Below are 11,821 nucleotides of genomic sequence, written 5' to 3'. Positions count from 1 at the left end.
AAAATTATTTTACTCATTCTGTTTGTATCCCAATCCTATATCCATACACATCTCTTCACATGTATATCAACTTGAGTTCTAAAACAGAGTAAGTGCAAAATAGCACATCTCAAAGATAGAAAACAAATCAACCAAACCACACAAGCAAAGAAAGAAGTTCAACAACTTGAAGTAAAAGCCAGGATCATAAATAAGCCGCTAGTACAGATATCGAAAAACGAAAACAAGCCATATTCCATTACAGGTTCCATTGTCAAAGTATAGACAGATTGTTTATATGACTATGATAAAGTAAAGGCATAAAATTAAAGGTAGCTAAAAGTCTATAATTAAAACATATATTTTACATGGTGCCATTCACTGCTGTTTGGCCTTCGAGAGATGAACTAATGCCCTTGCAACTTGCAACTCAACAGAGTCTAAAGCTTCAGGCCAGAGAGAGAGAGTAAGATCTACAACCTCAGAATCCACCACTTCATTTATCCCATTATCATTGGAACTATGTCCAGACAGCAAAACTCTGTCTCCTGAAGTTCTGTCTGGTTCAGGAATTTCATCAACTCTGTTTCCTAGCTGCAAGACAGTAAGAAGCATTTAAACTGATTGCATTTACATGGTGAACAAGGCAGGCTTCTTCCTAGTGAGGTGAGTTCATGCATGCGTGCCATGTCTTATCAGTATTTCACTTGAATACCACAATTGACTGATTACGAAATATCAATTATGAAACAATATTAATTCATAATTCTATTTTCCAAAAGAATATGGAATCAGTGGAGAGTCTATGGCATACCAAATACTAGTTTCATAACCAAACGATGTCTAAACAAGATACAAATAAAAGCTGCAGAAAACTATAATTAAGTAGAACTTTCAAGTATAACCACCCATTTCAATCCATATCCTAAGTGATGGAATAGGAAGCATACATGTTATATATTTGTGACTCAAATAGAGCAACAAAGTGATTTCATGTATGTCAACACCTGTAATAAAATAGGGAATGATTTTAGGCACACTAAGGTAAATATAATGTTAAAGTGTTCAAAACAAACGAGTAGAAGACCATTTCTTACGCTGGGATTTCTCAGGTAGAATGTTGGATGGAAATATTAGAAGTTCCACTCCATCCAAGTTTCCTTTCAGAGTCAAATCATTCTTGATCATCAAATCCACCAATTGTTTATAACATGTTCGATAACTGATAATATATATACAAAAAAAAAAAGAAGAATAAGCAGAAAGTATAAATCTGAATTATACATGCAAAGAAAGGGATAAAACAGACCTACGAGGATCTTCTGCAAAAAAGTACAGAGCAATATTCTCTTCTGTGGGTTGACCTTCTGTAAATTGAGATGGCCACATTGTCAAGCGAGGCAGTTCATCCAGTATGATCATCTTTGGAAGCCTGTCTACCACATCAATAACCTTAGGTGATGCACAGGTTGATAAATGTGCTTGAATACCATCACAAATGGTTGCAATCTCCCCAATACCTTGTATTAAAAATTTCCCTCTGCAAGAATCATCACCAAAATATGTGAAAATTTTAAAAAACAGTTCATCCATAGCAAAACAAAGCTGAATATTTAAGAAATGGGGAAATAGGGTCATACTGCCATGAATGGTCAGGCTTTGGGTAGACAAATGCTTGTGACGAACTTCTAACCCCCAAGTCTCTTAAGCAGGACCTTTCATCTAAAGCAAGACCAGCACATAATTCATGAATGATCTGAGCTGTAGCAGCATTAATAAGGTGCTCAGCTTGCTGAATGTCATTGTTCTTTTCATTTGGAGTGTCTGGTTCTTCATTGTTCTTTTCATTTGGAGTGTCTGGTTCTTCGTTGTTCTTCTCATTTGGAATGTCTAGATCTTCATGAGTGTTGTGATTGCTGGGTTGTAATCCAGCATTAAATTGTTCAGAACCTTGATGATCAAGATTGTAAGAAACGGTTCCAGAAAATAAGTTTTCGTCAGTAGCAAATTCTATTTCACTTCTATTTGCAGTAACACCAGAACTAGAAGCTTGTATTGCAGGATTATGTAACTCACGATCATTAGCTAGAACACCAGAACAAGTATCATTTCTATCGTCATGAAGAGCCAGGTATTTGTTTTGCAAACAAACATCCTTTGTTGCTGGTCCTGATTCTAAGTTTGGAGATCTTGATTCCAATAGAGAGCCTGCCAAAAAGCTTCTGAAATTTAGCAATATAATTTTCTCAATTTAAAAACATCAGAGTAATTCCTTTGGCACATGTCTTACATTCATCACGAGTTGTCTCAGTTTGTGAATGCAAGTTTGGTGATTCATCAATTGCACAATTGGATGATGCTGCCATTTCCTTAGTATCACAGAAAGATTTCTTGCAAGATGTATCAATGATGACACCTTCTAGGTTTCTCTTCAAATTTTTGCACATATAATGTCTACTCAATAGGGACTGATCCCTTGGACTTGAGACTTTAGAAGATCGCTCCCTTGTTTCAAGAGCCCTTCCCTCTATGCCTAACTCATCCTCCAAGGTAACAACATTACTCTTCTCACCATAACCACGAGGAACCATTGCTTTCTCTTGAGAATTGCAATATTGGGAGGCAAAGTGCATGATTTTGTTGACTGATTTCATTTTCACTTTCCCAAATTTCTTGTATGAGAAATCCTTATGAAGTGGAGAGTCATCACAAGGTCCGGATAAAATATGTGGTCCAGCATTTGTCATAGTAGCACTAGCTTTTTCCAAAGACTGAGCTTCTGAAGGGACTTGGCATCTCTTAACCTGCAGATGGGGTGTACTTATCCCACTTTTCATAGAATATGATGATCTCGATTTTAGTTTTGAACTTTTACAAGACTCAGGGTCTATTGAATTTTCAGATAGATGTTTTGATCTGTTTGTAGCCACTGGCTGTTCCACTTTATCCTGTACTAATTTTCCAGTCCCTTCCCTTGGCATGCACTCTTCACAAGTCCAACCATCTTCAGGAAGTTCTTCCATCTTAACACGCATACAGTAACTGATTGATAAATGAAAAAACAGAACACGTTAACTTCACTGTCCCAGAAAACGATGAAAATAAAGACTATAGAAACATAGACCTTCTAGAAACAGGGATGAATATGCAAGATATTGTAATACTTACATGTGCTCCGCCCCATCATTACACTCATTACAAAATGCAAGGAAGTGCTCCAACCCTACATCCCCACAAGTATCGCAAACTCGATCCTGCTATCCAGTGGAAATCAAAAATTAAAAAAAAAAAGTTATTAATAATTATCTATGAAATGCATTTTAATGATTTGGCTGCAAGAATATAGATAGCGAGGTAGAGGTAGAGTGAGACACAAAAGGAAAAATCAATCTATTTCCTCACGTGGAGCCCATTAATTTTGGATATAGTAATATACCATTTTATTATCTTTAAAACTACAAATGTAATAATGTATTATATAATAGTAATCTTCCTTATCTTGCAATCCATATAAAGAAGATCCACTATTCAATGCATCAAAAGATTGGACATGTTGAAATTAACCCGGTTTTTTTTGCCATAAGTAAACTAAGAGAAGTTGAATAAAGTTTGTGCCATGTACACGCAAAGTATGATTTATCCTGAATCTGGAAATGAATCACCATGTGGAACTGGAATCCAAATGCTAGTACCGGCTTTAACTAGTATTCTCCCAGAGATGACTTGTTGGATAATATCAGTTCAAACTCTACCTCCTATGGTTGCTAATAACAATGACTAACTGGTCTCACAGATTAACATCTAAGAATGAGTCACCCCTTCTCTACAAAATAGTTCCACAATCACTTAGATAGCAACATTATGCTAGCTAGAATCTACATAACAGAGTGGCAAACTTGTAGAAGATCATTGACCAAATTAGCAGATGACAGATAGCACCAAAGGAGTTCTAGAAATTTTTTCTGCTTGGATTTTCTGACCATAAGACATTGATTGTATGTGTATTTGTATATAACATAGCACTAGTGAAGCATTGTTATAAGTTGGTGTTCTCAGGCTTAGTTTGGTAAAGCTTTTGCTTTTTAAAAGTAGCTTATGAAAGCTGTCTTTTAAAAGACAGCTTTTTAAAAGCTGCTTTAAAAAGCAAAAGCTTTACCAAACTAAGCCTGAGAACACCAACTTATAACAATGCTTCACTAGTGCTATGTTATATACAAATACACATACAATCAATGTCTTATGGTCAGAAAATCCAAGCAGAAAAAATTTCTAGAACTCCTTTGGTGCTATCTGTCATCTGCTAATTTGGTCAATGATCTTCTACAAGTTTGCCACTCTGTTATGTAGATTCTAGCTAGCATAATGTTGCTATCTAAGTGATTGTGGAACTATTTTGTAGAGAAGGGGTGACTCATTCTTAGATGTTAATCTGTGAGATTTTGGTAAGCATAAGCCAGCTTTGAAAAGCTCCCTCCTAGGTGCTTTCAAAAGCACCCCTAACTTTTAAAAGCCGCAAGCACAAGCACTTGAGCTTTTTAATTTACCAAACGCAAAATGACGTGCTTGTGCTTTTTAAAAGCACAAGCACCTCCTTAAAAAGCTTTACCAAACCCAGCCTCAAAACCTCACCATATTGAAAAATTAACTTCTTGGCAGAGCAACAACTTAGACAAGCATAATACACAAAACATTTACAATTGATTCCAGATAACTAAAACACATTGAAAAGGAAATACCCATACCTCATCACCCGTTAAATCTATGATATCTCTAGGGTCTACTGGCTGAGGTTGACAGGATTTTTGCATAATGATCTTGTGCACAGCGGACTAATGGAGCTAATGTTTATAGTATGTATAACAATTTTCAAACAATTCAAGTGTGCAATGTCTTCCCTAAATATAGCATAGTCGGAAATACCATCTTTTTGGCTATCTGAACTAGAACTTGCTAGTGATGTCTCCCGACTGGTTCGCTTGACAACTAACAGTTCTCCCTGAAAATAAAGGGTAATCAACAACAAATATTAGAAAATTTCAAAAGATAATCCATCATGGACTACATAAAGAATTTACACAATATGCAATCATTGAAATCTTCTAATGATGAAATATCTGATGGATCTAATTGTCTCAAATAACTATGTTTGCCCACAGATGATCTTAAGTAGAATTTTGGTCATAACTATGAGTATGTGGTTGTCATTAACTTCATTAAATTGAGTACCTAAACACAAAAGGGCAATCATGTCTCTAATGCAAAATCTCTTCATTGAGGGGAAGTTATCATTTTAAGCAAAGCTATAAGATAGATTCTTCCTATTAGGGTTGGCCCAATGATTACCTATCACCAAATTTGTGTTGTTTAATCTTCAAGTGCAAGATCACTAGGAATATCAAATTCTTTATGCTTCTCAAGGTTGATAATCAGAATTGGTCGATAATAGGAGATCATCACAGGAGACTCTAACACAGAGTCTTTCTGATGTTCAGCGTTTAAAAACTAGATTTTGACGGAAGAAAACTGAATACCTTAGTTGACTCACTGCTAGTGTAACGCTGAATAGAAAACCACCGCAAGGAGAGCAATTACCGGCTCTTTCTCGTTAGGGGTTTTACGAGCAAAGTCAAAAGTCCCCGCAATTGCTACCACCCGTCCAAAACGGAGATACAATGAGCATCGAGCAATGTGTGGACTAAATGCAATGTATGTTTCTTACATTTCGAATTTAAAAGGCTGCAAGAAAAGGAAAACATAATCCAGCCATTAAAATCATAACAAATTGGGATTATTAACAAAAATAAGGGGGAAAAATCCACGGACCAGCAATTCAATCATGAGTTTAACTTTGATGCACTGACAATGTAAAACCTTTTACATAGTCGTGCAATCACATCCGTTTTTTTGGATGACCATTCACGCGGTCAATGTGAGAGGTAATTATTTTTTACTAATGTGGCATTACGTAATTGGATGCACGTGTAAAACTACTTTACACTGACAGTGCATCAAAATTCAATCATATACAATTTATATATAGGTGCAGATAGATAGGACTCACAAATTGAAAATAGGAATACTAATATTATCCTAGTCATTTGTTATTTGTGGTATAATAAATGTGTCAACAACCAGCTCTGAGATGCTCCCTCATGTATTGAAATTGAACATTTTAGTTCAAAGAATAGTAGTAGAAACAAACTGTAGAGTACATGATTATAGGTGCTCTATTACAATGTCAGATTGTCAGGAGCCAATTTCACTTGATGCTATACAGCTTAAATTGTTATGAAGATTAAAAATGTTTTTTATGTCTAGCAAAATAAATCCCAACGTAAACTCTTTTTTTTAATGAAAAAAGTTGACCACCCACTATCTAGAAAGTCACATAAACACAAGCATCTAATTGAATGATAGTATAAGTTTTACATCGTTCAGTGTAACAACTAAACTGTCTTTGAATGTATCAAGCTTCTTAAGAATAACTTGGTATCACCAGTTCAGAAAGCAATGAGGCTAAAGCTTTAGCAATTGAAACAAATCAGTACCTCCTATCTAGGTGCAAAATTTTACTTAAAGCGCAGTGAAGTTTGACAAATATTACCAAAATTACTAACACTGGCGGAGAAGGGATTTGAGTAATCGCGGAATGTGTAAAAAGAATGCATTGCCCCCATTAATATCAAAGTGGAGGACAAACTTATCTAATCTTCTTTCCATTCTATCCATCATAAAAAATAAACCATTTCAGCAAAATTAAAATACCACTGTTGATTTCACAAGTTCAAAAACCACAGGGCTCAGTAGTAGTACTATATCATTTACAGGTACATATAATAATAATAATAATAATAATAATAATAATAATAATAATAATAATAATAATAATAATTAAAAGGGGGAAAAAAAACACTACACTTCATATCAAAACCTAAACCAGCTAAAATGACTCAGAGTTTCTACTCACCACATTCAAGAAAGAAGATCCGTCTACTTATCTTCAGCTCTGAGCATTTGGAAACAAAAGAAGCTGAAAACACAAAAATGGTATAAATTTGAAGGAAAATAACATGGATTGAGACGCAAATTATCCAAAAGAAACACGCAACATAACACATACTGTGAAAAATAGGGCAATTGCTCGAGAATCAATTGCTGAAGCAGGACAAGGTATAATAACATGGCAAGAGTAGATGAAATTCCAAAACAAACAGAAAAACACAGACTGGGAAACTGCAGATCATAATCTTCGACTGCAGGTTGAAGACACAACTCCAGAACACTGTCAGAGCCATCAATGGTGCTCTCACCGGCACTGCATTCAGATCTGGAGTCGGCACAGTTGCATGCAGCAAGGGGCTTGTGTTCACTCACCGGAGGTAGGGCAGGGCTGGGGCTGAATGGCGCCATGTAAAGTATAGGTTTTGAGCTTGTAGTTTGCCTTTAATTTGAAGCTTTGAAACAACAATCCATGTTCACTTGCTTTCCTTTCCTTGTTTCCTTCTTGCTTCAGCTTTATTTGTTTTGCTTTTTTTTGTTTTTTCCGGTCATTGGAATGGACCGGAAAAACCACACCCCCCCAGAACAGAACCCGTAATACATTCCCAAATTTCAGAAGTTATATCTCAAAATGACCGCCAGAATTTCAATTAACTCAAACGAGTCTCCAAATTTTCAAACATAACTCACATTCGCCCTGAGAGGATCTCTGTTAACAGCAAGCTGTGGATAAACTACAATCCCTCCAGCATCAACTACATTCCCATCTTTCTTGGTCTCTAAGGATCTCCCATGATGAAATTCAATTGTCATGAGCTCATCCATCTAGACAACCAATCAAACAAAAGCATGATGTTAGCATTGATTTGAAAATGCAGATCATCAACCCTCTATTTATAGCAAGCAACTCACAGCCACAAGTTCTTATTTCCCAAACTCTCCTAATGCAGGAAACTAACACACGGAAGCTAAACAAAACATTAAGAAAACTATGTATCCAGACAAAAAGAAAAAGAAAAAAAATCTGAATAATATGCAGCCATGCATAAAAGCATCAAGCATGTGACGTTTTTCTTTATGTCTTCAAGCATGTCAAGGCCACTTAAGAATTTTTAATAGAAAATTAAATCAAGTTTTTAGAATTGTGACTAAACTAATAAAATTTTTTAATAGAAAATATACAATGCATCATCCGAATCAATTGTGACTAAACCAATTCAAGTTGAATTTTTAGAAGTAATCATGTGCAAACCACACACCGTGTTTCTCCCTAAACTAATTCAAAAATGCTTTCGGCTGGAAACCAAGTCGGTTATTACATTTTTCATTGAGTTGAATTTGAAATTGATAAAAAAAGATTCATATTCCTAATCACATTTGCAAATGGCAACAATGATTAACTTCCTAACCTGTATTGAAGGATCTGGTGGTGCAATGGAGTTTCTTCTCCAACTTTATAGACGAACAGCACCGCGACAACAGTTTGCCCAGCCGCTACAGCATCAACAATGGTTGCTGACCGTGACGCAGGCGAGTTTTCAATTGCACTAGTTTAATCTCCCATAATGAGCTCTGAGCTACATACAAGTTTTTCAGTCTATTTTCGGCGTGAGTAACAAACAGACTGCTGATGTGGTACAATCACCGCCACGCTATCAATTATAATTTCCCAATTTAGTCCCTGCTCCCACTTATAAACCCTAATGATTATTCTTCTTCCTTTCTTTCTGCAAAGTGGTGGCTCAACTCTCAAGGTGCAGAGATGAATTATAAGACACTTCAAGTAGGCTCAACCAAATTTCTAGCATCATCATTTGCATTTTGGGCTTCCCAGTTCTTCAAACTCATCAGCACCCTCATTCACATTGCCATTTTTAAATCATACAGTGAAGTTACTCTTCCGACCCCAACAAAGGAATGCACAGCGCTTTCACCTACAAAGCCGACAAAACAAGGTATACTATTTTATAGCAACGAAATCATATTTGAATCTTAACTACATTGCAATATGAAATTTCTTTAACTTAAAACTCTCAATTCTCTAACAAGTAACAGGTTTTTTTTTTTTTTCTTAATAAAAAATATACCTTGCTTTCAGTGACCATGAGACGGGAAGTGAGGGAACCTGATGCATTTTGATGCCGAAAGTGTTCCAAGAATCCTCCTGGAGCGCCACAACAGCTCTCTGAAAAACCTTCCATGCCGAGACGAATTATCCGACGGTGCACTGGAGCAGCACAACGATGAACTTTCCGGAGTGAAGCCTAGAGCGTTCTAAAATGGCTATGCAACTTATGGAGAAAACGCGCTAGGATTTTGGAAGGGAGAAAATGACGAAGAAAGAAAAAAAAAAAAACGGAAGAAGAGGAAGAGTTCGGGTTTATAAATGTGGCAGGGACTAAATTGGTAAATTGGAATTGACAGCGTGAAAATAGTTGGGAGCACAATATGGAGTTAAATTAGTGAGTCCAATTTGAAAAATTATTTTACAGATTTAGTAGTAAAAAAGGTCAAGGCTATATGGAGATGTCAATTGGGCGGGATGCCTATCTGTTTTCTGTCCCTGCTCTTGGAGATGTCAATGGGGCGGGACGGGGGCGGGGGAATAATCGTCTCCATTCCTATTTACCGTATTTTTTGCAGGGCCCAATTTCTCATTTCTTCATGTTGAACATTTATATAAAAATTATAGTAAAACAAAAAAAAACAAAAAACAAACTACAAAACATTATTACAAACATATCTTATCCAATATTATAAATCCAGAAATATAACATAGCAAATTATAGTCTATAAGGGGGTAAGCACTGAGCAGGAAGAGTGGTCGGTAGTGACTGACGAGGGAGTATGCTGCTATGGCTGTGACTGTGGACACAACTATGGGGATTGGGAGTTTTGAACTTTTCTGAAAAGTTGGGGCTTGGAAACGGCGCTAAGTGGAATAGTAGAGAGAATGGAAGATATTAAATAAAGTAGGGCTAGGGTTTTCAATAGGCGAATTTACGAAAAAGTCCCTATATTAGAAATAAATTTAGGATATTTAAATAAAATCAAGAATTCGGGAAATCATCAGAGACGGGACAGGAATCTCCACTCGGTCCCTGCGCCTGTCTTGGGAGGATTTTAGTCCTCATCCCCATCCCCACGGGGAGAATTCCTCGTCTTCGGGTTTCCGTTCGGGGCAATTCCCGCAGGGATCCCCGTACTTCGGGGAATTTTGACACCCCTAAGGCTATAAGTTTTAGAGTAATTATCTAAATCATTTTATGATATTTTTAAAATCGAACACTTTAGTCCTGTAACTTTTAAAATACATAAAAAATTCCTTTAAGTTTAATTTCGACAGACAAATCAGTTTCTGACAATCTTTTTTATCAATGACAAATAGAAAATACTGACATAGAGTCCTAGACTAATAGATATGACAGTCTATAATCCATGTGTGCAAAAAAATAGATGAGTCCTTGGGTTTAAACTCTATTGTTTTAGGGTTTGGGCCATGTATATCCTATGTGTTTCCCTCTTTTGAAAACCAAAAGACTCAAAATCCACCCTTTCTTTTTCAATTTACAGAGAGAACATGTAACCCCTCTTCAACGTTAAACCTCAGATCATTCACCACATCATCGCCATCGTCCAATTTCATCTGTTTCATCTTCAACCTCTGTCACTTACATTCAACCATGTCACCCCCAACATCACCATTTCGTTCGTCACCGTTACTGTTAGCGCCTAGTCAGACGCAACGAATAAGTATATGTGACCACAAAAGACTTGCATTGAAAAAGGTTAGAAACTCATTATTTATTCTTAGCTACCATTATAGTAATAGTGATTAGTATTTTATTCTTTGGCCTAGGGTTTAGAAATTTGTGATGGAATATTGTGATAGTTTATTCATCCTCTCTGTTTTGGTTATTATTATGACATAAAATGGAAAAAAAATAAACCAGGGAATAGGAATTTTTATTGAACTTTGTAGTGGTGCTTGTTTTTAATAAAATATTATGTATTATTATGTTCAGTGATGGAGGATTTTGTGATTCTTGTGTTTCACCATAGTGGTTATTTTGAGAGGGATAACAATGGAGCATTACTATATATGGATGGTAAAGTAGAAAGATTTTTAAGGATAGACATTGATCTCATCTATTTCTTTGATCAGCTAACTCTATTTAAAGGTTTAGGATATCTAGATTACAAAGAAATGTATTGGTATGATCAAGCTACTGGTAATATGGAATTTGGATTGCATCTTTTTAAAGGAGACTTAGAGATTAATCAAATGCATGAAAGGTTAATGAAGAACATAAAAATTGATTAAAGGTGCATTTTCTATTATCACCAAATCACAGAAACCCCAGTTGAGGAGGCTAGGGATGAACCTGGTGATGAAATTGGAGATGAAGGTGGTGATGAGTCTAGCGATAAGTTTAGTTACAATGGGTATGAAAGCACATAGAATGGGCCTTATAGACCACCTCTCTTAGATTTTGATGATGAAAGCAGTGAAGAAGAATGTGTAGTTCTAAAGAAGGAGACCAAAAGAGGAAAAAAAAACAGAGAGTAAAAATAATGCTTTCAGGAGGGAACAATAAATTATGAAGAAGAAGATGTCTCAAAAGGAGGTTAATAGGAGCTCAAAGAATACAAAGGCTTCAAAAATTAACAACAAATCTCATGTTGTGCCAACTACTGATGGGCCTCGTGTTAGGCAGTCTAATGATGTTGGGCCTAAATTTAGTGGTCCAAGTGCAGCTAGGCACAACCATGCTGGTTCAAGTGGGGGTAGCCCAAGAAGTGGCTGTGGTCCAAGAATGGCTGGAACAAAAACTAATGTGCA

The 11,821-nt window shown here is 36.1% G+C and overlaps 1 protein-coding gene across 6 annotated transcripts; it reads right to left on the bottom strand.

Moving 5' to 3' along the window:
* Positions 1-1,004: 1,004 nt before the first annotated feature.
* LOC107487593 (uncharacterized) lies at positions 1,005-9,383 on the bottom strand. 6 transcript variants are annotated; one of them, XM_016108259.3, is made up of 12 exons: positions 9,066-9,383; positions 8,388-8,912; positions 7,100-7,803; positions 6,947-7,009; positions 5,511-5,715; positions 4,722-4,975; positions 3,148-3,236; positions 2,270-3,021; positions 2,056-2,187; positions 1,620-1,929; positions 1,289-1,519; positions 1,005-1,201 (listed from the first exon to the last, which is right to left on the bottom strand). In XM_016108259.3, the coding sequence occupies exons 6-12, from the start codon at positions 4,785-4,787 to the stop codon at positions 1,045-1,047; spliced, it is 1,737 nt and encodes a 578-aa protein (XP_015963745.1). In that variant the 5' UTR covers positions 4,788-4,975; positions 5,511-5,715; positions 6,947-7,009; positions 7,100-7,803; positions 8,388-8,912; positions 9,066-9,383; the 3' UTR covers positions 1,005-1,044. The 6 variants fall into 6 exon arrangements, with proteins under 6 accessions (XP_015963745.1, XP_015963741.1, XP_015963742.1 ...); XM_016108255.3 differs by having other exon boundaries at positions 1,620-2,187; positions 9,066-9,382; XM_016108256.3 differs by having other exon boundaries at positions 1,620-2,187; positions 3,148-3,233; positions 9,066-9,382.
* Between the last annotated feature and the right edge of the window lie 2,438 nt (positions 9,384-11,821).

The sequence above is a fragment of the Arachis duranensis genome, chromosome 5 (assembly GCF_000817695.3).
Source record: "Arachis duranensis cultivar V14167 chromosome 5, aradu.V14167.gnm2.J7QH, whole genome shotgun sequence".
Lineage (NCBI taxonomy): Eukaryota > Viridiplantae > Streptophyta > Magnoliopsida > Fabales > Fabaceae > Arachis > Arachis duranensis.
This window is presented reverse-complemented; position numbering and strand designations above follow the sequence as displayed.

Excerpts from the sequence above, each read along its gene's own strand:
- LOC107487593 (XM_016108255.3), bottom strand. The coding sequence starts at position 4,787 with ATGCAAAAATCCTGTCAACCTCAGCCAGTAGACCCTAGAGATATCATA. Across the intron at positions 1,520-1,619 it reads AAGCCTGACCATTCATGGCA|AGGGAAATTTTTAATACAAG; the intron begins GTATGACCCTAT and ends TGATTCTTGCAG. Across the intron at positions 1,202-1,288 it reads TTTGCAGAAGATCCTCGTAG|TTATCGAACATGTTATAAAC; the intron begins GTCTGTTTTATC and ends ATATATTATCAG.